Genomic DNA, 25999 nt, shown 5'->3' with positions numbered 1-25999 from the left:
CAGCAAATAGCATCATTAATATTACTTTAAAAATATATTTACAGGTTTGGAAGCAAAAAGGAGAGGAATATAGAGTAACAGGATATGGTGGTTGGAGCTGGATTAGTAAAACCCATGTCCACAGGTTTATGCCCAAACTACCAGGAAATACTAATGCAAATTACAGAAAATTACTATCAAGTAAGTCTGCATTGCTTACACTTGTTTTAATTGCAGTTAATTTGTGTGTGATATTTCTTAAGGAGACTTTAGGAGTAATGTTCCAGCAAAGCTTTTGTGGATATAGGGTAATCTTGGTCAGTGTAGCCTGTTCAGTTGTCACAGACATTTTGTAGCTACATTAAATTGTTTCAGTTTTATTGTGTGTAATATTTGTGCATCTTTGTATAGCCCTATTTAAATTAAAGATAGATAAAAGTTATATAGAGCATTAAAACAAAAAAAATAACATTTTAAATATTGAGGGGGTGTACATATGTATATATATTTTCAGTAGTGCACTGTTTAATCTATGGTGTTAGCACTGGATGCTTAATTCTCTTTCTGAATTTCACTACTGGTGTGCAAATGAGGTAAACTAACATACATTCAAATGTGTCAAAGTACAAAAGATATTTTGGATAATTGAAATAATTTAATTTGTTAATAGCAAAGAGTGAAGATGAAAAATGCAACTTGGATAAACGAAAAGGTCCACCTAAGGTAAAAACAGAGAAAGACAGAGCAAAGGATTCTCAAGATCTGCAAGCAAAAGACAAAGCAGATGTTTCAGAAACCTTGGAGAAAGTAGAAGTAAAAGAAGAAAAGTTGCATGAAGACAAATTGGAAGTTGACACAATTTCTGAAAACTCAGATCATGCAAAAAATACAGGTGATAATCTTTTGTTATTGTGAAACTCACATTATTGTATGAGTAAAAGCACAGAACCTCAGATATAACTAGTGAAAACCTGTGTAACAGGTTTTGTCAAGACATCTAAAATGTCTCAGTTAAATGATTGCCTGTTATCCATTGTAGTAGTGTCTTAAGCTTTTGTTCCTTTTTTAATTGAAATCTATTAATATGCTAAAAGGTCCATTTATTTCTTAGTACTTAATGTAAAAATATAATTTGTATTCATTGTTGGGGAGCTCACTGACTCAGAGTTACTTCTTCTTCACAGTGGAAAAAGACATCGATGGTGAAAATGATAAAGTCATCAAGGAAGAACCTATGGATGTGGATGATGTGAAAATTGAATCCTCCATAAAAGATGAGGAAAGTCATTGTAAGCGGGATATAATCAATGTCAGTGAGGGATTTCATTTAAGGACTTGCTACAAAAGGAAAGTAAAATCATCAAAATTAGATGGACTCCTGGAGCGGCGAATAAAACAGTTTACACTGGAAGAAAAACAGCGTCTAGAAAAGATTAAGCTGGAGGCTGGTGCTAAAACTGGGGGCATTCAATCTGTGAGCCCCCAGAAAAACACAGATGAGCTCCAAACGAGGAAAGGAAAAGAAGGAAGCCAGTTTGACTCTTCTTCCCAAGATCAAAGCTACATTTCAGGCAAGACCCAAGCCAAAGATATGGAGCATGACTGTTTGCCCATCAGCAGTATCTCCTGTACCAAAACTGGGGATGAAGATGGACCTTCTTTGCCTTTGTCAAACAGGCTCTCAAAAGAGGGGCAGCTGCTGGATGAAGACTTGCCTCAATCCTCTGAAGGAGACAGCTTTGTTCAGAATCATGGCAGAGAAAACAACCCTGAACCTTCAACTGCTGATAAGTGTCAAGGACAAGAGGCTCTTGGAGAGTCTGAGAGCTCTTTAGTGGATGGCTTGAAACAAACCAGTGCAGAAGGCCGAATCAAATGGGATGTTTCAGAAATAAATGAAAAACCCTTGAAACAAAAGCTACCTATTACCAGAGTGTCTCAGCGAGAACTTGAAAACTTAGGGCCAGTGGTACCTGAAAGCAGCTGTAGAAGAGATGCTGTGGCCACTCTTGAAAAACCAGACTCAGAAGGGAATTCTGAACAGCAAAGCAAAGATGCAGAAAACAATTGTATGATAAAAAGCCATATGGAAACCATGTCCTCTCAAGAAAGTGAAATGGAGGAAGAAATTTCTCCTGTAAAGACAGAAAGTAAATCTGAAAAGATTATATTTCACCAAAAATCAGCTAACAAAGATCTAGAATCATTTAAAACGGGGCTGATTTCTGAAAGAAACCTTGAAAGTCAATCTCTGGATCACATGGATGGGGAAGATGATAATGAGGATTTACTGAGCTCTAAACTAACAGAGGCTAATGGTCAAAAGAAAGGTCAGGAACTGAAAGTGGAGACAGGTACCATGAACAAATATCTTGATCAGACAAATGTAAATACTGTTACTGACAAAAAGAATAATAAAGATGAGACAGAAACTGAGACAGAAAAAGAAAAATCATCATTTCAAATGAATGGAAAAGACAGTGACATTAAAGCATTGTCACATGATGGCTGCTTAGTGAAAAATACCTGTGAAGCAAAGGCAGGAGGTGATATTGAACCAAAAGTTAATAATTTTAATAAATCCATTCCAGAACATGAAATAAAACCATTGACTTTTAAGGAATCTTCAGTAAAACCATTCATGAATGGTGACATCATGGGAGAGGACACAAAAGATAAAAATAACGTGGACTCAAAGTCACGACTGCAGAGTTCACCTGAGTCTGAGTCTGGAGAGGGTCTTCAGGCACTAGATGAAGTTTCCAAGTATGTGCAGAAAACTGAAGCAAATCAGCTTTCTCCTGAGAGATCTGCCAGTGTTGGCTCTGCTTCCCCGCCAACACAGCCTGTCTGTAAAGAAAATAACCTGAACAGTGAAACAGAATCTATGGAAACTGAAGCAATTGAGGAGAAGAAAGTTGCTCCATCGCCTGTAATCTCATGTGAGGAATCCAGCTTGAGCAGTCACTTTGCTGACCAGAATGGGGTACAGACATATAAAATGGAAAATATTAATGGAGAAAGTAAAATAAAAACTGTTATTACTGAAGTGACTACCACAACCTCAACTGTGTCCACAGAGTCCAAAACGGTGTTCAAGGTTGCAGAGTCTGGAGCTGCCAGCGATGAGAAAACCACAGTTGTTTCCTCCACAGAAAACTGTGCCATCTCCACTGTCACCACTACCACCACTGTGACCAAGCTCACCACTCCAGCCACAGACACTAACTCTGATGTCATCTCTGTCCAGGAGCACAGTAAAACAGTGGTTACAACAACAGTCACCGATTCACTGACCACCCCAGAAGGCACATTGGTGACTTCCATGACTGTCAGCAAAGAATATTCCACAAAAGACAAAGTGAAGTTAATGAAATTTGCAAGACCCAAAAAAACTCGTTCTGGAACTGCCTTACCATCTTATAGGAAATTTGTTACGAAAAGCAGTAAGAAAAGCATATTTGTTTTACCCAATGATGACTTAAAAAAGCTGGCCAGGAGAGGAGGGATCAGAGAGGTTCCTTATTTCAATTACAATGCAAAGCCTGCCTTGGATATCTGGCCGTATCCATCCCCAAGACCAACTTTTGGGATCACTTGGAGGTACATATTTCACATTTTTGAGAAAAAGTCTAGGATGTGATGAAATTAATTGATTTTTTAAAATACAAGTGATACACATTTATTCCCAAATATGCAGATTTTGCTATTTATTATTCAGTTTTCTATATTGTTCAGTACAAGTAGAATGGAAAACCTTTGTCCTGTTGATTTGGTTGGGTATTTTAAGTTTATTTTAGAATATAATTTATATTCTGTCATTAGGTACCGACTCCAAACAGTCAAATCATTGGCTGGAGTGAGCCTGATGCTGAGGTTATTGTGGGCATGTCTCAAATGGGATGATATGGCAGCAAAAGCTCCACCCGGGGGAGGAACCACAAGAACAGGTATTGTTATTTGAAATTTCTGGTTTTCTTTGCAAAAGCTTTTGCTGTAAATTCTGACTACTACACTCCCTCAAAGCATTTCTATAAAGGCTTGCTGTCAGCTGTGGCATTTGAATTTTGTTTGTTGTTTCTTTGCCTTGACTATATTGGGTTGATTGGAGATTTAGCTTTATTTGTGTCTGTTATTAATGTACTGGGACTCATTTGTTGCAGAAACAACTGAAACTGAAATTACAACAACGGAAATAATCAAACGGAGAGATGTTGGTCCGTATGGGATACGGTCAGAGTACTGTATAAGAAAAATCATATGTCCCATTGGTGTACCAGAGGCTCCAAAAGGTTGGTTTGTTTGTTTGTTTAGACATTTTCCCCCCTCCCTGTAATCTAGAGAAATTAAGGTAACTGGATCTTTATGCTAATTCAGCCCATCAAGGGAGCAAATGCAGCTTGCCAGGAGCTATTAATTTACCTACCAGGAAACAAATGCTGCATTTAACAAATGGACATGATTTATCTGAAGCTGAAGGGCCTCCCTGTTTATAAAATGGGACAAAACATTACTAAATCTTGGTTTACACTTCCATTTCGTTTTACAATATAGCTTAATGTGTGTGTTTTGACTGTTCTCTAAAGAAACTCCAACACCCCAGAGGAAGGGACTGCGATCAAGTGCCCTCAGGCCGAAAAGGCCAGAAACCCCCAAGCAAACAGGCCCTGTTATAATGGAAACTTGGGTAGCAGAGGAGGAGTTGGAGCTGTGGGAGATCAGGGCATTTGCTGAAAGGTAAAGTGAGCTTTTAAAGAAAGTAGTCTTCATTTGTGTGATTGTTAAATAAAAGTTCCCCTAGAGAACACAAACCTGATCACTACGATCACTAGAAACACATCTGTGTTGTATTTTCACTGAGCCTTTTAATACTGATAGTCAAGCTTAAAGTTACAAAGCTAAACTATTTGATGGTACCAAAATTAAGGTATACAGATATTTCAGATTTGTTAGAACTAATATTATATTCATTTTTCCATGCTTATGATCTAACTACTGTTAAATGCTAAAAGGTTATTACTGTAATGCATGGAAAGGCTGTAGGCTGTTTTTGGCATGACTTTGTACAGTATTTGTTAAATACCTCTATAATCTGAAGAAAATGACTGTGTACAAGTAAATTGAGCATGAGAATACTCAAGTCATAAGATGCATATTTTCAGTATCATGTGCTTACAGTTGGAACAACATTTTTGAGTCTCTTGGAAAGAATAATTTTAAATGTATGTTATTACATGGGTTCCTTGCAGTCTCAGATGTAATTATAAATTCCAGCTTTGATTAATAGTTTCCTGTAAGATGTTGCAGTAGTTTAGCATCAGGATATTTCAATGATATTGCATGTAACTTCAGTAGTTTATTTTGAAATATTTTTAAAGCCATGACCAGTTTTTCAGTGATCTTCTGTCTTGATGGTTGGTCTTATGAGAGCAGTTATACTGGATAAAACAAAATGCAGTTTGGTGGTTGGATTTTATGTGGTGGTGTAACTTACTTTTGGTTGTGTCTTTGGCAGGGTGGAGAAGGAAAAGGCACAGGCAGTTGAACAACAGGCTAAGGTTAGTGAACAGAAGAAGGCAGAGGAGTTCAAGGCCCAATTGGAGGCTCAGCTAAAACACCAACGTTTGGCTGCCCAGCAGGTGGGGAGCTGTTGGTCGTCCCAGCAGTCAGCAACTGCCCTGCTCACCACATGCATCACAGCCTGGGAAATGAAGTTATTTATCCCTTGCTTATACCATTTCTCAAATAGTTCCAACTGCAGATTAAGCCATCAAACAATGCTGCTGCCACTGTATACATTTGTTATTTTGAAACAGGGTTAAAGCAAAGGTTTGTTCTGGATTGCCTGGTTTTCCCCCATGTCATTTGTAACACTTTAGAAAGGTTTAGTTTGTTTCCATTTTAAAGAAGGCTGGGAAGCACCCGTCTCCAGGTAAGATTCTCAGTGTTCTGTGTGTGATGGAAAGCTGTCTTGGAATACAGCTGACTTGGGAACACAACTGCATTTCATGCTTCACTCAAATTGAATCTTTTGATTTTATTCTATCTTAATTTATCTGAGTTAAGCCCACTGATAATTTTATTTAAATACATGTAGATATGTATTTGTATTTATATTTAAATGTATGTAATTAAAATTAGGAAACCCGATGCCATGGTTGTATTTCACATCCATTATTAAGAACTGTGTGTTTTCTCAACTTACTCCTTTTTCATTTCATCTTCCCTGACAAAAACCCATTAGTAGTGAACAAGTGCTTCTGATTTGTGGGCACTACTGCAGTATAGTGCTGGAATTTAAATTAGATAAATACAGAGAATTACAGTAACATGGGAAAAAAATGTTAGATTAGTTGACATTTTAGAAGAGCCTGCTGATACATCCCTTCACTAAGGGACTCTCTAGATTAAATATGCTTTTTCAACAGTTACAGCACAGAAGTTCACTGGGTAAGGTAAGGGATTTTGAACCTAATTTTTTCAAGCAGGCTGCAAACCGGATTTACATTTAAAAGAATATTTTTTAAAATTGCATTCTGAATGGTGAAATAGAATGATACAATCTGGTTTTTCTGTAATTGGCAGGATCTCAGTGCAGGAAGCTCTAAATTTAGGAATGCTAATAGTAAACTCTGTTAATGATGATGTACCAATTACTGACATAGATGCATGCACATGGTCAAAACCAAATATAGATGAATATTTTTTGAAGTTTTTTTAATCTTTATGATTAATCTGAGACAAATTAATATGTTGGGGAGGTTTTTTTAAAGTGAAGCATGCAGTGAAATTAGCATAAACCAAGGACTTTCAAGTTGCTATAAAGGAAAATTTCTGGCTGTGTATTCTAAGGAGATCCGTAGTTCTGGAGGTCAAGGAGCCTATTCTTGAATCCCCTACAGTTTGAACTAAAATCCTGCCAGAGGCCTTTATCTCTCAATACTGGGTAGAGACAATGTTTATGTTGTAAAATCTGAAAATACTAATTATCTCTATATTCCATTTTTTTTCTAAATAGAAACGGCTGGAGCAGCAGAAGCAGATCCCTGCAGGAGGTGTGGTCCCTGCAGCCACCACAGCCAGCAGCACTGCAACCACAGTCTCCACACCACAGAAAGTGGTGGTGGGCCCTCTGACAGGCCCCGTCCCCACGGGAACCAAAGTAGTGCTCACCACTAAAGTGGGGTCTCCAGCTACAGTAACATTCCAACAGAACAAGAATTTCCATCAAACTTTTGCTACTTGGGTTAAACAAGGCCAGTCTTCAACAGGTAAGGAATTATTCATCGTGGAAGGAATGTTGCTAGAGGTCATCCTGTGTATGCATCACATCCCATATACACATCACATCTCCAGATATGCAGCATTATTACATTTCTGGTTATCTTTGCTCTTAACTCTTGCTATGCCAGAAGGACATTTCTGAGATTATACCTGTCGAGTTTTTCCTTGTTCTGACTTGCTAGAAAGTCTCATTTCTGCCCTGTCTCATTAATTACTGGCAGTTTTCATACTAGTAATCATTCATTAAAGCATTCTGTGGTGTAACATACTGTTTCCAGAAAAGAACGTTTAGCAAAGAAAGCATGACACATTAAAAAAAAAAAAAAATGTAAAAGTAATCCTGTAGTTTGCTGTCTCATACTTGAAAAACAGTCATTTCATTGACTAATTATTCTGCTCTAAACCTGCCTGTTCTGTGTGCCTCAATAGCCACTAGCACAGCTGCCACCTCAGCCACAACTATTGCCAGCACAGGGCAGACCTTCCAGCTCTCAGGCAGCCCAGTAACGATGGCAGGGAAAGTGATAACTAAGCTGCCACTCCCTGCAAACAGCAAGATTGTTGCCGTCAATGTGCCATCAACTCAAGGAGGTAGGGCAAAGGGAACTGAATAAAAACTGTATTCCAGCTTGCTGCTTAATTCTCCTTTGACACTATTTTCCCGGTGAAGTAAACTGTGACGTGAAGGGGGAAAAATATCTTTTATATATATATATATATCAATAAATACAAGTTTCTACAGCTTGTTCCCCCTGTGTTGCATATTTGTGTCTGTAAGGGGAAAAGTGCAAGTTTTTTGACTATATATTATTCTGCATTTCCTAGCACAAAATTAGGAGCTTTATTTTGAACAATGTGGAATGAAGCATGCTTTTTTTTTGGTTATCTAAATCAACAAAGCAACTTTCTTCACAAAAGTATTAATGCCTACAGCTGCTCTTCACTGATGAGCAGGAGTTTGGCTCCAGACTAAGATTAGCATTTTTGATTCTTGCCTCAAGAAGAGGACTTAATGTTTTGAGATTTGTGAATGTATATTGAACAGAAAAGCTCAATTCTCCGTCTCCATGATATTTAGCATTGAGCAAATCACAAAGGCTGCAGATTTTGTATTGAAATTTCTTAGGTGACAGGAGAAGCATTGCCCATTTTCTTTGGCACTACAGTGTTGTAGGTGAAAGGTGTTTAAACTGCTCTCCTACATTTGAAATTAATCAGATTATCGCTTTTAATGTTTGTATAACACTAATTTGTGGCACCCTGTCAATGCAAGAACTTCTTTGCAGTTACCATCAAGCTGATCTTTGTGAAGACTCACACTTTCCTTAATCTTTTCTAAAATACCTGTTTCTTAACTTAAAATGTAGTTGGACTATTGACAAAGTATAATGCTGCTTCTTTTTACAATATGACAAAGACTTTCCCAAGAAATGTTAAAAGGCTCAAAGGTATTCTAGAAATCTGGAGACTTGAATTCTAAATGCCACCCTGGAGTTGCATTTACTTCTTTTGCTGGCCATTATGTCATTAATGAATTCTCAATTTTTCTTTAATTAGGTGTGGTTCAAGTTCAGCAAAAGGTATTGGGTATCATTCCATCAACTACAGGTGCAAGTCAAACCTTTACTTCATTCCAGCCAAGGACAGCAACTGTAACCATTAGGCCAAACACCACAGGGACATTAGGAACAACAAGCACTTCACAAGTAAGATGTTTTTCTGGTTATTTACTTCAAAAAAATGTGGATGCATAGACTTTAAGTTATTGGCAGATATTGAAAGTTCTGGCTAATCACTCTTCAATGTTTTTGGCTCATCTCAGCAATGGTGTGTATGGATCCTTTATTCCAAAGAGGTACAAGAGTTCCCTCCAGTTGGGAAAATTAAAACACATGTGGAAAAACATTCAGGGCACGTTCCAGGGGCTTTTTCCTCAAGTTTACAGGTGGTCTCCTCTTTGGTGTGCACAGGTAGTGCAGGGGACACCACTGCGCCCCGGGATGACGGTGATCCGGACACCCCTGCAGCAGTCCACCCTTGGCAAGACCATCATTCGAACACCTGTAGTGGTGCAACAAGGTATTCTGCCAGCCAGTAGGTTCACTTTAATATTTAAATACTTAATGTGATGTCCATGGTTTGTTTCTTTATGAATTCCTTGTTGTGTCGTTGTGTCCCAATGCAAAAATCCCTTGTTTTGATGCTTGACTAATGCCTTTTTCAGCTTTTGGATATGTTTGTTGGAGGCTTTGTCAATTTTATTCATCATTGACAGTTGGAAATGTAGTACTTAAAATTAAGTCCATTCAGGGGGTGAGGGAGGAGGGGGGGAGGAGGAACAAACACAAAAAAAAGCATAATAACAACTGAAAAACCCTAAAAACATATAGAGTAATTGTGCATTAAGAAAACCCTTTTTTGTATGTTTTTTCTTAAAGAGAAGCTCAGTGTTTGAAGTACTCCATATCCATACAGCCTTAGTTAAAATGGGAAATATTTTGCAGACATTTTTTCAATCACACAAATGGTTTGTAAAGAAAATTTATGTGCAAACTGCAGTGTTTGTTTTGCCTCTCTGATCACCATCACACCCCATTGCAGTTTGTGACTTAGAGGTTTGCTGTGCTTATGGGTAAAAAGCTGAAAATATATTTCTTAACTCAAATTTTTCTCTCACAGGTCAGACACAGCAAGTGGTGACTCAGATAATTAGGGGTCAACCTGTGTCAACAGCAGTTTCTAGTACCAGCACAGCTTCTTCCAGCACTGGGCAGAAAACCATCACGAGTTCTGGAACAGCCCCTCAACAAGTTCAGCCACAGACCCCAGCACCACCCCCTCGCCCTCAGCAGGGCCAGGTGAAGCTGACAATGGCCCAGCTCACCCAGCTCACACAAGGACAGGTAAAGCACTGGACAGCCCTGGGTGTGGAAACGTGCTAACACCCATCCAGCCTTTACATTTCAGCAGTGTAGTGCCTCTGCCCTTAAAGTTGTGTGTCTGGCTTCATTTAGGATGAACATTGGCACAATTACAGACTGAAAGCGGCTTAATTAGTAAATAAATATAATAAAGAGTAAATACAACGTAAATAGTTTTAATAGCAAAGTTTTAACTCTTGCTTCCTGTTGTATGTCTCAGTAAGGTAACTGGCATCAGGAGTGTTCAGCAGTGTGGAAAAAAAAATCTTTAATAGCAGTAAGGGACATCATTATTCTGTATGGCCTGTTTCATAGACATTCAGATCATAATTTTGATTACTTGTCTTCTGATTTGATGTGAAGATTTAGTTTTCATTCATGCTATCCAGAATCTCAGAGGAAAAGTTGCAGTATCTGTGAGCAGAGGAGGAGAAAGTTCTTACAACTTCTGCTCAGATCATGAAGGTCTGTTGGCAAAAAATAAGTTGTGAGTCAATTTTTGGGTAAAAATACATTTCTGTGATTTACCACAATATCTGTTGGTCAAAGTATAAATAATCTATATAAATGATTGCAATGTCAGACTGCAGGTTGTAAGATAAGGTTTTTTGTAGGTGGAACAAGACTTGGAGTTTAAGCTGAAGGGGAGGGTAGGTTTAGATTTGATACTGGGAGGAAATTCTTCCCTGTGAGGGTGGTGGGACCCTGGCACAGGGTGCCCAGAGAAGCTTTTGCTGCCCAGTCCCTGAAAGTGTCTGAGGCCAGATTGAATGGGGCTTGGAGCACACTGGGATAGTGGAAGGTGTGGGTGGAGCTGGGTGAGCTTTAAGGTCCCTCCCAACCTAAACCATTCTGGGATTCTATGAGTTTCCACACCAAAGACTCAGAGTTTTTATATTCTGTTCTGTGGGTTCACAAAATGTGTAACTCCAGCCCAGTCATCTGTTGGCAATAGAATTGTTGAAAGTGTCCTTGAGTATTTCATGATCTCAGATGCTAGTTATGGATTTTAGGAGTATGGTATGTGATAAAAATATTGAATTCTGAAATTCACAGAGCTAACTGTTCTGATTTTCAGCAAAGTCTGTCTAAGAATTATGTCACTAATACATGAATATTAACTTTTTTTTTTAGGGTGGCAGTCAAGGCTTAACTGTGGTAATTCAGGGACAAGGTCAAACTACTGGTCAGTTACAATTAATCCCTCAGGGTGTGACTGTAATACCTGGTCCAGGACAGCAGCTTATGCAAGCAGCTATGCCAAATGGTACAATTCAGAGATTTCTGTTCACCCCACTACCAGCAGCTGCTACTACAGCTAGCACAACTACAACCACCGTTTCTACTTCAACCTCGGGTAAGCATTGTTCTGTTCAGCAGAAAAGCAGCTTCAATTTCATTTGCATGGGAATATTTATGCAGCTGGAGGTTGTCTGTTGCTGCAGTAAATTTGTTGAAGTGTATTGCAGAGTTGAGTTCCTGCATAGAGCTTTGCAGTAGTTCCAGAGGGTTTGGATTATCAAGGCTCACAGCCGTGCCATTTGCAATTAACAGACTGCTCGTTTGTGTGTTCACAGCTGCAGGGGAAGCGAAGCCGGCTCTGCAGGTGCCACCAGCACCGGCCGTGCCCGCGGGACAGGGCCAGCCCGGTTCGGCTGCGGCACAGCCCGCGGGGGCTCAGCCCCAGAGCTCTCAGCCCGAGGCCCCGAGCCAGCCCGAGGCTCCCGCTGACTCCGCGGCCCCCAGTGAAACTCAGCCCTCCAAATCTCCGGCTCAGTCTCCAGCCCAGGCTCCGGGGCTCTCTCCAGCGCCAGGCCCGATGCAGCCGCTGCCCACGGGCCTGCCCCCAGGCCAAGCCCAGGCTCAGCATCCAGCTCAGGTGCAAATTCCAACCCAACAACCCAGTCCAGTGTGGCCCCACGGTCCCATACAAATTCCAGCTCACCTGCAGCAATCGCAGCCTCAGGTTCAGACCTCGGGCTCCTCAACCCCTGCAAGCACTCAAAGTTTAAATCAGGTTCCTGTCCAGTGCCCAGCTCATCCTCAGCTGCAACTTCAGCAGCCTCCAACAACTGTAATTGCAGTGCCTCAGCTCCAGCAGCAAGTGGAAGTCCTTTCTCAGCTGCAGCCCCTTTTTGTGGCTCAGATAGGAGCCCAGCAGGGCAGCGTGCCCCAGATCCAGCTTCAGTTACCTCTTGAGGTCCAGCACAGTAGCCCAGCGCAGGCTCAGCAGATTGCCAGTGTGGTGTCAGTGCAAGCAGCTAGTGTGCAGGAGCGGCTGCACAGAGTTCAGCAGATCAGGGAGCAGCAGCAGAAGAAGCAGCAGCAACAGATAGAAATTAAACATGAGCACACCCTTCAGGCTTCTAATCAAAGTGAAATTATCCAGAAACAGGTAAAGTTAACAGAAGGAAATTAACGCTTAATGAATTAAAGAAATCTAATTTGATGCCTGTCCTTGTTAACAATGTTAATACATTTGATAGGCCTTTAATTTGATTCTTTCAAAGATGGTGCAGGATTGCTATTGGCAATTTAATGACATGTTCCAAGTTAATTCAGCACATCAAGTCACTTGTACCATGTTTGCATTCTTCTGTCACCTTGATTCAGCTTACCATTAGCTGCTGGGACAAACCCATCTCTATTCTCAATTCAGGAAAGATAGGTTAGTGCTAGGAGAGCTGATGGACAGAACACACGTGGAGTACTTTCAAAACCAAGGTTCCAAAGAGGTATCTGAAATGTGATGCTGTTGGATGGCTGCAGGGCTTAAAATACATATAATGGACTCTTAACCACTCTTAAAATAAAACAACCAATCACTGAGGAAATACAGTCAATTTACATTTAGTTCCTGGGTTCAAATTTGACATAATAAAATATTCTTCTTTGGGGGTTGGTGGTGGTCGTTTTCAATGTCTTTTTCAATTTTCAAATAATTGGCTTAAACAAGAATTTCTCCCGTGATAAAAATCAAAAAATCAGCTTTATTTTGTCACTCAGTGAAATAAGTGACACTTTAAGTTAGGAAATGTCCTGGTTCTCCCCATAATACTGTGAAATACTGGCTAAGTTTTCATCTTTTATTTTGGATTCTGTATCATCCTGCAGGTGGTTATGAAGCAGAATGCTGTCATAGAACATTTGAAACAGAAGAAGACACTGACTCCAGCTGAGAGGGAAGAAAATCAGAGGTGAATGTGCATCACAGTGCATCTGTAGATGTCAAATTTTTCGTTTATTACATCTTTTAATGGTATCATAATGAAATGCTGGCATGTAAAAACTTGTTTAAGAAGTGTTGCTATTTAAAATTGGTTTGAGTAGCACTTAAAAGTAACTTTCACAATAATATTTATTTAATCTTGTATAATCTCAATTTTATTTTGATAAGATGGTTTTTAAGTAATGTTACATACTGTGTTTGAAGCTGGCCAGTTTTTAAACTCAAGTAAAGGAGCATAGAATGGAGAATTAATGCTTCTGCTGCAAAAAAAAAGCCTGGGTTTTGTTTGTCCTTTATCATGGCCATGTGTTTCCATTCTTGTCCCTGCACATCCCACTCTACAGAAGGAGCTGAAGAGTTGGAAGACAGATTGACAAACTGAGAGATTTTATGCTTGAAGCTGCTAAACAGAAATTTGGAGTGTTTGTCATTTGTCTTGGAATTATTTTGACTCCTTTTCACACATGCAGTTGCTCCAATTAGATAATCACAAGTGTGTGTCAGATCCTAAGAAAAAGAAGAGTATGTTCTATAAAATTTTGATCATCAAATCACAGGCTCAGTTGATTACAACACTATCCCTGGGTGCCACTCCTTTACTGTTCACAGTTGCATAAAGAAAAAGATGTATTGGATATGCTCTTCATTTTGTGGTGTCAGACAGCCAAATAGGTGTTTCGACTGACAAAAGTCCAATTTGAGAGAAAGATGAAAAAAACAGTTCTAACTAGCTTGGTTCATGGTGCAGCTGCTTTTCCATCTCACTGATTTATTCTTCTTCAAAAATATGATATGGGGATCTTTAGTCTGAAAAAAACAGGCTAAATCAAGTGTATACAGTGCAGGTATACAGAGCAAACTAAACAAAATTGTATGGCCTGACAAATATTTATCTATATATTCCATTTGTCATCAAAATCCATCTGTCTATCAAAGGACAAAATGTCTGATACCACAGAGTTGCCAGCAGCTGCTTGTCCTGGCCATTGCTATTCTGCTGTTTCCTCTCAGCTCAATGGGAGTTGTTTTTTATGGTCACTCTGGCAACGAGAAGCATTTGGTTTTCTAATGGTTTTAGAAAAGAATGGAGAAGGGAAAAGTAAATTCAGAAGAACCAAAATGCATTCATTTTCTAATTGAAATATAAAGCAAAATAAATAAAAGGTGCAAAATAAGTGAGCAGGAAAATAGATTTATAGTTGAAGGCACAAGAAGCAGACAAAAACTAATCTTGAGCTCTCATTAGTGGAGAAATTGGGAACTGTTTATAGTGAATTCTATACAGTGGAAAGTGTTTGTCCGTCCTTATGCCAAAACACAAAATCTTGGTAGTATTTAATGGTCACTGGAGCATAAAAATATTTGGTTTTGAAGAAGTTACAGGCTTCCAACTCACTTTTATCCTACATCAGAATAAAAATCCATCTCTTTCAAACAAATTGTGGAAACTGAATTGAGCGAAAATCTCTCTCATCCTACTAAAGCCAAAGCTTTGTTGGGAGTCGGATGGGGGAGGGGGAGGAACAATTAGTACTCAGATCATTTAAGTGAAATTGGGACTGGCCCTCTTGAGCCTAACAAGGGACTTGATCTCTCCCAGCAGTGCTCTAGTAAGTAACCAGGAGTGGAAGCACTGGGTGTTGCTAAATTTACCTTGTACATCTTAGAAAATACAATAATGAGCTTGCAGCGAGTGGAGAATTGATTCTGCATTCTCAACTGGGAATAAACAGGCAGCTCAGCACAATGTCCTTTTCCTTTATTCCTTCCCCAGAATGATTGTGTGCAACCAAGTGATGAAATATATTCTGGATAAGATAGACAAAGAAGAAAAACAGGCAGCTAAGAAACGGAAGCGAGAAGAGAGCGTGGAGCAGAAGCGGAGCAAACAGAACGCGACCAAGCTCTCAGCTCTGCTTTTCAAGCATAAAGAGCAGCTGAAAGCTGAAATACTGAAAAAAAGAGCACTTCTAGACAAAGATCTACAGATTGAAGTGCAGGTAAGGACAGAATCTCAAAGGCTAAATTAATGTTAAGCTGGGGAGAACATTTCTGTGTTAATCTTTGTCTGTTTGCTCAGTGAGATTTTAAGGAAATTTACAGGAAGAAACTGTGGTTGTGGATTTCTGCAAAGCTACTCATATGACCTTTGAGGGCTTCTTGGTTTTCATCTGGACTAAAATTACCTTCTTTCATGAAACAGCTTCTGATAAATTACAGCCAGTGGGCCATTGTAGCCCAAGAGTGTCATCCCTTAATATTATGTGAATTGTAGGTTCAGAACATGAAAATAATGCATATTTAAATGGATATAATTGTTTTCTTTTGGTTAAGTTTGGGGATTTTTGCCTAGATTTTAACCCTGTCTTGCAATTACCATATGAAGTGCTTTCCTCTATTTATTCATTTAATACACTTCAGGAGGAGCTTAAGAAAGATCTGGCTAAAATTAAGAAAGAAAAAGAAAGAGCCCAAGCAGCAGCTGCTGCAGCAGCAGCTGCAGCCGCCGCAGCCGCCGCCGCTGCCCCACCACCGCCGCCACCAGTGCCACCAGCACCGCCACAGCTGCCAGCAGCCAGTGTCACCTCCTCCTCCTCCACCACTGTCCCCGTGCCAGTCTCCTCCCAGAAGAGGAAACGAGAGGAGGAGAAAGATTCCTCGGCTTCCAAGTCCAAGAAAAAGAAAATGATTTCTACTACCTCAAAGGAAACGAAGAAGGACACAAAGCTTTACTGCATCTGTAAAACGCCTTACGACGAGTCCAAGTGAGTAGCAATGTCACAGCCCCTCCTGCATGTCCTTAGCTTTAGGTTTAGTGTCAGCTCTTAGCACCAGGTAGTGCTAGAAGTGGAGCTAGTGGCAGGTTATTACAGGGATCACTGAGGTATAGAGAATAGAGTCTCTGTTTTCCACTAGCAGTTAGAAATATTAACATACTTGATTGATACTGTTACTGTGCGTGGTTTATATTTTACTCGTTTGCATGTCTCCATTGTGTGACCTTCCTGTCTCACATGCACATACTCTTTTCTTTTTTTCCCTCCGCTCTCTTACTCTTTCTTTTGCTGTTTTGCCTCTGCCTCAGAAGCAAGTGACAATTTGGTTTGAGCAATTTCTTGTGAAGAAGTAGCTGATGTTCTTCAGAAATAGTTTTGGTACCGTCTTCCAGTAAATTACTTTTTTTTTGTGAGGCAGTACCCACTAAAGGGGGCTCTGAGTCACTGGACTGCAGTTCACTTTGGACAATGTTTCAGGGAGAAATGGTTTCTCTGCATTATTATTTGCATGCCAGGGTTGATAAAAATGAATATTTAAGCATTTGACAAAGTGAAAACTGCAGTTCTCTGTAGTTTGATTCTGACTGTGAATGAGGAAAGGTATTTACGCTCAATACAGTGCTTGTGAAGAAATGGTGTAAGTGCTGGAGTGGAGAATCCAGTGGATTCCAGGGGACAGTGCTGCGTGTGCCTGCTTAAGCTAGAGGTGACTAAGAGCAGTAGTTAGTAATGGTTAACATCTGAGAGCTGTGTAGAGATGTATGTATGATAAATTTGCCTTCAGACCAATTCCAAGAAAGTGACAATACCCAAAAGTATGAACCGGTACCACTTGATGGTACTTTAAGGGCTGCTAACAGGGAGACCATAGATCTGGAGTGGTGCAATCACTCCATGGGTCGTGGTTCTTCAGTCCAAGTTTAGGGCCAGGACTAAGGGACCTCTTGAGGTTCCTTCCAGCCTTTTTTGGGTTTTAATTATGTCTTTTAATAAAGTTGAGATATTTGAGGTTTTTTTCACCTTGGTTTTGAGTAGCTCTGACCATTGTACTATGACTTCAGTGTGGGAAATGGGGCTACTCCCTAGACTGCCAGTGCTGCAGGAAGAGCAGAATAATGCTCTGGCTGTTATGTCACTGTCACCTCTGAGGGGTGTCCCCAGCCTCACTTAACTTCGTGTTTGTGTCAAGTTTTCTGTCACCCAGTGTACTTAGGAGGAACCTGTTCTCTGGTTGTGATACCAGAGGTCTGTGTGTTATTGCATCTGGACTTAGTGAGTGAGCAAAGGGATTTGTTTGTCAGAATTTGTGTTGACTCAAGTGGTCATAGAGAGAATTTTGGTGACTTGAATTGAGAACTGTGCTTCAGTGCACTGAATAAAACTTCAAGAAAATGAAATGTTAATTACTCTGTAGTATCTTTAGCGATATGATGGAGCTCTGCTGTTTGCTTTTAGTGAATTTTAAATTTGATGTTCCTACAAATGATGTCTGAACTGTTGAAGTACATAATCATTTTGCTGTCTGGAAAGGAATTAGTCAAGTTTTAAAACAGCTTTCTGAGAATCTTTTTAGTAATTTTTTCATATATATGTAGGCATTGGATCGTTCTCTTTGTGCTGGTGTCTCTTTTCTACTTCAGAAAAGATAGGTGTGCTACTTGAAAAGCCAAGTTGTGGTATTTTATGAATACCCTGTGTATTTTTTTTTGATTTAGTAAAATCTTGTAAGTTGTTTAGTGCTGTGTATTTTATTGCAAATCTCTTATGTTTAGTTCTCATTCATGATACTCCAGGATTATAGGGATTTGTTGGTACTGTTTTCAAGGGTGGTCAGCAAGGATATCTTTTTAAGATTCCTACCTAGACTCCAACTTATTTGTTTAATCATAGTGTGGCACCTGCTCCACATTCCAGTGGCAAGGTTTAGCATCTCCACCTGGATGCAAATGTGCTCCCACATAACCAGGAGCAGACACAGCCCCTCTTGGGAAGGGGGCACACAGGCTGAGTTGCTGATCATTGTCAGAATCTATGTCTAGCTATTCTTTATGGAAATTGGGTGGTGTGATATTTATTTTAGGATTTGCCTGACTGAAAAACAAGAGAAAAGGCAGGATCTGAGTGACCAGGATGTGTGCAGAGGCCCAGGAAATCAGAGGTGCTTCCTGTGGAACATGGGATAGCTACTGCCCTGTTGGTGCTGTGGCATCCCCAGGGTGTTGCCTGCAGGCTGGCAGGGTGGCAGGAGTTGCTACAGCTGCACCTGGCAGGGGTTTGGGGTCTCCAAAATCCAGGAGGATGGAGGTTCTGAGTCAGCTTGCTTTTGCTTAGGCAGAGAGAATGGATGTGAGCGTCGCCCATCTGGTTGTCACTGGTCATAGGTGTGTTCTGAGAGATCCATACACGAGTTACAAACATCCTGGCATAATATTTTACACTGTTGTCACATCATTCTGTGCAAGGTCCCATCCCCATGATTCTGTCCCTGGTTCCCTTCACTTTGTGTCATACCATACCTGGTTCTGTCACACAGCTGTGTCTGAGAGGAGACATTAGTCACTCAAATTCCACTTTGTTACAGTTTTAAGTAGTTCATTATCAGTTTTTCAGTGTACACCCCCCTCCCCCACAAAAAAAAAACACCAAAACACCAAGATTTAAAATCTGCAATCATACCCTGGCCCCATTTTCTTTCGTATCATTTTACACCAAGATGTACCTACACACTGCTGGTTGCATGTTCTTGTAGTGTACTCGTAACTCCTAGTTGGTGTTTGCGCTTTGCTTTTGTTTTTTAAATTAACTGAGACCTACATTTTCAAACCTTAAGGAAATATTTCAGTGGCTTTTGAGCTGCAATTTTGAAAATGTAAACCTTTTCCTTTGGCCTTGTCTTTTTGTGCCTTTGACAGTTTTTCACACACACATTGAAGACAGTAGATTTTTAGCCCATAGCTTTGTCAAGGTCTGGTTACAAATTTTTATGTACATATTAATACCTGTGCATTTTGATGAATTTTCAAATTAAAATTGACACAAGTGACCTTACTGCCAGTCTAGCTGCTGCATGAGATGTTAGTCTGTAAGAATAGGGAGCAGGGAAGCTGAGACAGAAAGTAGCCCAGCATCAAGTGCATCAGAGAAAAATGCAGGGAAAAGTGCCATGCCATTTGAAATGACAATTACATTGTCATTTTCATTGTGAACACTTTTAGGTTCTATATTGGCTGTGATCTTTGTACTAACTGGTATCATGGAGAATGTGTTGGCATCACAGAAAAGGAGGCTAAGAAAATGGATGTGTACATCTGTAATGAGTGTAAACGGGCACAAGAGGGCAGCAGTGAGGAGTTGTACTGTATCTGCAGAACACCTTATGATGAGTCGCAGTGAGTTCGGATAAGAACTTCTTATTCCATGTCTAGGTAGCAAAACTGCTCTGACTGTGCTTTCCTGTTCCTTGCAAAGAGTAAAAAACGAGTTATTCTGCATATATTGTATTCATTCGTAGTACAAATTGCTTTCCAGTAATTGTCTCTCCCTCCCAAATGTTTCTGTTCAGTAAATGTTTAGGAAAAGTGAAGTTCCTCAGGGTGGTCAAAATGTATTGTGGTTTTTATTTTTAACAACAAACTACTAAAACACCATGAAGTTTAAATTGGGATTTATTTTCTTTTTTTATTTTCTTTAACAGAGGATGGTTAGAAAGACTAAAAGACAAATGCTGTATTTAGATTTTTTTTGGGCTTTAATCTGATCTTGTTGGAGAACATTATTTTAGTATGGGTGTATATGGTTGGTATGTGATTATATATATGTGAATTATATACATCTTTTATTGTAAGGCTTTGTGTCATAGAATACTCCCTCTGTATACACTTACAAGACTGAAGCTTCCATATGAAAAGTGCTTGTATGGAGTGAAACAAGCCCTAGTTGTAGTCCAGTTTGTGCAAAATGCATCTTGAATTGGTTTGGATACTGGCTGGGTGAGACTTCTGGCTTTATACTGTTCCTTTCATCTCTAAAGCAGAGGAATTATTTTTGAAATCTTTATTGCTTGAAAGTATAAAATTTAGGAACGTGTTTTGAAATAGCCTGTAAATACAAAAGCAGTTGGAGTAGAATTTGTCACTCTGAAATCTGACATTACCTCTTGTCTTTAATCTTGCCAAGTATCTGCTTGTGTGCAGGGGGTGGCAGGTTAATGTGTTTTAATGCAACCTGGATTTGAAATAGATTAAGCCACTGACGTTTGGTTTGGCTCTTGCAGATTTTACATTGGCTGTGACCGATGTCAGAACTGGTACCACGGGCGCTGCGTGGGCATCCTGCAGAGCGAGGCAGATCTCATTGATGAGTACGTGTGTCCCCAGTGCCAGTCCACAGAGGATGCCATGACTGTGCTCAGTCCACTCACAGATAAAGACTATGAAGGGTTGAGGAGGGTCCTGCGCTCCTTGCAGGTGAGGACAAGGGTGGCAGCACCAGGGGATGTGGCAGACCCTCAGTGGATCTGGGAGGAAAGGGTGATTTCTCCTTATTAGCTCTGAGATTAGAGGGAACAGCAAAGATGTGCCACTGTGTCAGCTGGAAACTTGCTTGGCATTATTGTGCTGAGGAATATTTACAATAATTAGTAAATCACTCTCCCTGAATGGGTGAAACTAAACAGTCCCTTCAGTGAAAGGCTTTTAAAGGAAGCAGATTTAGAATCCCAAAAGGGATTTAGAGCCCAGCTGCACAGGGTATGGAAGGTGCAGTGTTCTGTTCTCAGAACTGTTCTCAGTTTTCTGTGGGTTGTGATCCACACTTCCTTACTTTGAGTGTTACCAGATCTCAGGAGTGTTCTCTCAGGGGATCATTATCAGCATGTAAATGATTGCATCCTGATAATTAGAATTATGTACACTATCTGATATTTCTGGTTTGTCTGTCACTCCCAAATAGGCTTTTTCTGCTACAACTATAAAGAATTTTTAAGAATTCTGGTAAAATTATGGTAACAGAAATCCTGTAGGTAATATTTTGCATTGTCCTGTATTTTGCATACATTTATAAAAGCATATTAATTTCAGGGTACTTGAAAGCACTCTCAATAAATTCATTCCATACTTTTCCATGTGGCCTGTTCAGCACAGTATCCTGTTATGTCTGAATTTCAGTTTCCTGTTTTGAAGCCTAACTGCTGGGTCACTGACATTTAAAACTTTACCCAGTGATCAGATGAGAACTGGTTCCTTTTTATGTAATGCTGCACTTCTTCCTGAAATTCAACTCCAGACCCCAACAGATAAAAGGATGAAAGTATTTACCTATTAGTAGTGCCTAATTTAACTTAATTTTATGTTTTCATTCTCTCCTGTTTCCCTGCCAGGCTCACAAGATGGCATGGCCGTTCCTAGAACCAGTAGACCCCAACGATGCACCAGATTATTATGGTATCATCAAAGAACCAATGGGTAAGTGTTGGTGAGAACAGCCTGACTGAAAGGGTTTGGACTTTGGAATAGCAAGTTAATTTTCTACTGACCAATTCCAGCCATATTTTACAAAATATGCAGATTAGGCAGGTGAAACACTGTCATTTCTCACTGATATATTCAGAGGTTCAGGAGGGTTGTTTTATCTACTTCTAGGCTGACTTCTTCACCCTAAATACTGCCAGATTTACAGGTGAATGTGGAACTCAGTGCAGCAGTAGGATAGAATTCATGTTTTTATTTTTTTTTATTTAAAGAGGACAATTTTTTTCTATCTTTGTAATGAGCTCTTCCTCCAAAGATTGGGATATGTACTCCAGAGGCTGAGGAGGAGGTGATACTATGGTAGTGTGACAGGTACCTTAAGATGGAGTTCAAAATTATCTTCATCTGACTTGATAACATAGTAAATTTTGTATTATGTGTAATTTATCTTTAAAGCTGCAGGAACAAAAAGAATTCAGATGTTGTTAATGTGGGTAAAGTGGAAGGGAAGATGCTGCAGTTTTCCTGTGTTTTACTCTGATGATCTTTGAGCTCACCAGTTAAATCTGGATAAACACTTGGATGTGAAACCTCCTGGGAGCATTTACCTCCTGACAGAAATAGTGTTGGGAATGTTATTCCTTTCCTTCCAGTATTGAACAAATACCTTTTCAGATTTCTAAATGAGAGCCAGTATGTCATTTGAGCTTTCCCACCTACTCCTTACTCATCCTAGAAATAGGAAAGTTCAGTTTAGTATTGTGGCAAAATGTTGTGGTATGTTGACTGAAAATACTTTGTTTAGGAATTGTGTCCTTTCCTGTTCCAAAGTTTTGGACTGTGCTGTTATGACAATGCTGAACAACTCCTATTCCATGATGGATGGATTAAAGTTCATAAGGAAAGCTCAAATAACAGTATTATTGATACAGAATATTTTGTTGAGTAAACAAAAGTGCATTTAGCCCTTTCTGACTGAAGTAGGATATTTGACAGGTTTTGTTCCTCTCCCTGTTTTTAATTGATATTTGCATTAAAGTAGGACGATTACTGTTCACATCACCATTCCTGTCTCCTTAATGTGTCTGCTCAGTAAGGATGAGAGCTCTGACACTTTGCATGGTTCCTGCACTTGAAATCTTCCATCTGTGCCACGTGTAATGTGCACATGCCCATGAGAATTGATAGCTCATTCAAAGCAGGAATTAAAAAAATAATCAGGAGGTGATGACTGTTACATGTACATGGTACCTGGATCCTTATTTTCTGACCTTCTTTTCCCTTAATTTCTTCAGAAAAAGCAGGGAGCTCCTTGCAAAGTTTCCCTGGTTATGGTGATTCTTGGATTTTATTGAATTTACCTGCACACAACATATTCATGCCTAAGTATCTCTTCTGAGGGAGACTGCTGCTGTCACCAGTCACAGCCAGCATTCCTGGAAAAGCCTCTAACCTGGATAATGCTTTGTTTCCCACAGGCTTGACAGTGTAGATTTCTTTTTAGGATGAAAGTCTCTCATTTAAATAATCTTTGGTTTCTTTAAAGACCTTGCTACCATGGAAGAAAGAATCTTGAAACGCTACTACAAAAAGGTCACGGAGTTTGTGGCAGACATGACCAAAATTTTTGATAACTGCCGTTACTACAATCCAAGTGACTCCCCTTTTTACCAGTGTGCAGAAGTTCTTGAGTCTTTCTTTGTACAGAAACTAAAAGGATTTAAGGCAAGCAGGTAAGCTGGAGTGTTCCTAACCACAGGTGTTGTGTTGGCCCCTGAAATCTCCTTTCTAAGTTTAATCTTGCATTTGCACAGGGATTTGCCGCCCCGTGTGATTTCCTGGAAAATTTTGTCAAAATTAAGGCTTAAATATGATTTTGTGAAGGTTACTTTGGAATGTTTATTCAAAAGGAGTTATTAAAAATTTGTGTGGTATCATAAATCTGCAAGATTTGAGTGATACTTCAACTCTTTGCTGCAGAAAATTTATTATTTATTTCCAATCAAGACAAATACTGTGTCTGAGTTGTGCTGATGCTCTGCTCTGCCGTAAATACTTCTCATGCTAATAACAGACAATCCTGCTGTGAAGCTTATAAGCCAGTGAAAGAAATTAAAATATTTCAGTGTTACTCCTTCTCTCATCTTTTTATAATTTACTTCCTTTGAAATAGGGAAGTAAGGTTTAGAGTATGGAAAATGAAATATAATTCAAAATTGACCTTTCAAAATTAAACTTTTATATTTTTTTTTCCTGAGGAAGGGCTGATGTAAAGTGTTTCTCTTAGGTAAACATTCCTGAAAGAGAATATGCATTTTCCTTTCCAGTTCAATACTGTAATAATGATTTTTGTCAGGTAGTTTTCAACCTATGTTTGTGTCACTGCCATTAGCTGGGTCCCCAGCACTCCCTGTGCTTGCACACTGATTTCATTGCTGCATCTTATTTGTTATTGTTTTTCATTTATACCATCCGTCTTCTTTCTTTTCTTGCAGATTGTGATATCTTTAGTCTGAACTTTTTAACTGGAATCAGAACTGGATGTTGGGGTCACTTTCTTTTATTGTACAATCCAATTACATTAAACTGCCCTAAAAATCCAGATCATTTGTCTAAAACATAAATGTTTTTGTTGCCAGCGGTCACACTGCTGAACATAACTGTATTAACAAAAAATTGTTCCGTTCCTCAAATACTGTATTGAGAAAAATGAAAATTTCATCGTGGAAACCTTGTATTTTATTGTTTTAGTTTAAGTCACTAATAAAACTGTGAATGTCAAAGAGGAGTTTTGCTGAACTCTGCTTAGCAAAAATGTCATTTTAACATGCCTGTTCAGTTTTTTTTTCTATTAAGTTAATCCAAAGACTTACTGAATGAATTTAAGAAAAGTTGACCTTATTATAAAAATTCACAACTAAAAATGTCTTTTTGATTTCCTTTTGATGGACTACTACTATGTTAAATATGTGAGTAAAACTGATTTCAGGCATTTTGGAATATCCCAGTGACACACTGCATTTTACAAGTACTGAAATATTTGTATTCTGGAGGAGAAAATGAGTTTAAAATTCAGAGCAAGAGCTATTATTTTTTCTGAAGGGGAAAAAAAAATAAAGCAACATGGTGGTAATTCCCTCATTGTGATTTATTTTTGGCAACACCTTGCAGCAACTGTGTTCTCCAAACTGAAAGGTGCTTAATTCTTCACTTTCTTCTGTATTCTGCAGGTCCCATAACAACAAACTGCAGTCTACAGCTTCTTAGAGTTCAGCGTGTTAACCAAACACACGAGCAAGGATCTGGTTGTCTGACAATTTTTAATTAAGGAACCAGATGTTTTTAGTCAGGTTATCCTGACAAGACTTGATGTAAACTGCGTTTTTATTGGTCACAACAAGTCAAATTATATTCTTGGCTTATTTTGTCCAAAGGACAAAGAAATAAAAATCAGCAGCACCACTTTCTTGTCAAGATCAAATTGTTGTACTATTGTGGCAGAAGCAGGAAAACTTTGTTTTGTTGAAGGAGAGAGAGAAAGAGAGCAAGAAAAAAGATACAGTAAATGGGGTCACGTTTAACTCCATGGAAATGCCACGTCTGTTCTTCAGTGAAGAAGCTGGTTTAAAGTCCACACAGAAAACTTTGACTGTATTTATTTATTGTTGCAAAAAAGACGCTTTTTTATTGCTGCCCTCATTTGTCAGCTAATTATTTTTTCTTATAAAATCCAGCCCCGGTTCCATGTAATCCATTCTGTATCTTAACATGATTCCTGTAGGTAAAAGTACAAGAAGACCTCTAGATGTCTTTTCTTTCTATGAAAGGAGCTGCTATGTACACATGTGCACACACACAGGACTGGGAATCAACAAGGAGTTTATCATTCATGGTAGATAAAAACAAGCTTGCATAAAAGTTGGGCTGAGTGGTCATGGACTACAGACTCTGTTGCCTTGAATATAACAAACAGTACAATTTGTCATTTACTCTGCACCAGACTGAACTGAGTAAAATCTATTTGAAGGTATCTTGTTTGTAAACATTTGTCAGATTCTAATTTTTTTTCTTTTGTATTAAAATTCAAAATATGGATGTATATGAAACAAAATAAATGGAGATCATTGTTCTCCCCACAGCCGTAGGTGTGTTTGAGTGTGCGCTGCCACGTGTGTGAGACACTTTGGGGATCTGTGCAGGAGTGTAGGGATTGCAAGGAACAGGGGTGGGAATGGCCGGGGAGCAGGACCCGACCGCGTTCCAGCCCTGCTATCCCGATACAACATTCCCACAGTGGTGCCAAAAGGACTGCTGTAGCTGTGACAGGGCAGGAGGTGTTTG

At 39.3% G+C, this 25999-nt stretch overlaps 1 protein-coding gene across 39 annotated transcripts in view; it reads left to right on the top strand.

The window, feature by feature from the left end:
• Window positions 1-25796, top strand: part of BPTF (bromodomain PHD finger transcription factor) — a 52669-nt gene extending 26873 nt beyond the window's left edge. For 3 of the 39 annotated variants that reach the window (XM_023938802.2, XM_023938806.2, XM_023938808.2), the window contains 22 exons: window positions 45-180; window positions 650-871; window positions 1164-3582; window positions 3805-3929; window positions 4143-4271; window positions 4566-4716; window positions 5495-5618; window positions 6998-7250; window positions 7693-7854; window positions 8821-8969; window positions 9234-9357; window positions 9943-10166; window positions 11319-11541; window positions 11762-12579; window positions 13299-13381; window positions 15188-15413; window positions 15835-16178; window positions 19406-19579; window positions 20464-20656; window positions 21568-21652; window positions 23205-23391; window positions 24889-25796. In XM_023938802.2, coding sequence (XP_023794570.2) covers window positions 45-180; window positions 650-871; window positions 1164-3582; window positions 3805-3929; window positions 4143-4271; window positions 4566-4716; window positions 5495-5618; window positions 6998-7250; window positions 7693-7854; window positions 8821-8969; window positions 9234-9357; window positions 9943-10166; window positions 11319-11541; window positions 11762-12579; window positions 13299-13381; window positions 15188-15413; window positions 15835-16178; window positions 19406-19579; window positions 20464-20656; window positions 21568-21652; window positions 23205-23391; window positions 24889-24925 — 6588 coding nt within the window. In that variant the 3' untranslated portion in view covers window positions 24926-25796. Of the gene's footprint in view, window positions 1-44; window positions 181-649; window positions 872-1163; window positions 3583-3804; window positions 3930-4142; window positions 4272-4565; window positions 4717-5494; window positions 5619-6997; window positions 7251-7692; window positions 7855-8820; window positions 8970-9233; window positions 9358-9942; window positions 10167-11318; window positions 11542-11761; window positions 12580-13298; window positions 13382-15187; window positions 15414-15834; window positions 16179-19405; window positions 19580-20463; window positions 20657-21567; window positions 21653-23204; window positions 23392-24153 lie in introns of all 39 variants that reach the window. The other 36 variants (XM_023938800.2, XM_023938801.2, XM_086857471.1 and 33 more) reach the window with 36 other exon arrangements.
• Window positions 25797-25999: the final 203 nt, after the last annotated feature.

The sequence above is a fragment of the Cyanistes caeruleus genome, chromosome 19, assembly GCF_971803275.1.
Source record: "Cyanistes caeruleus chromosome 19, bCyaCae1.hap1.1, whole genome shotgun sequence".
Classification (NCBI taxonomy): domain Eukaryota; kingdom Metazoa; phylum Chordata; class Aves; order Passeriformes; family Paridae; genus Cyanistes; species Cyanistes caeruleus.
This window is presented reverse-complemented; position numbering and strand designations above follow the sequence as displayed.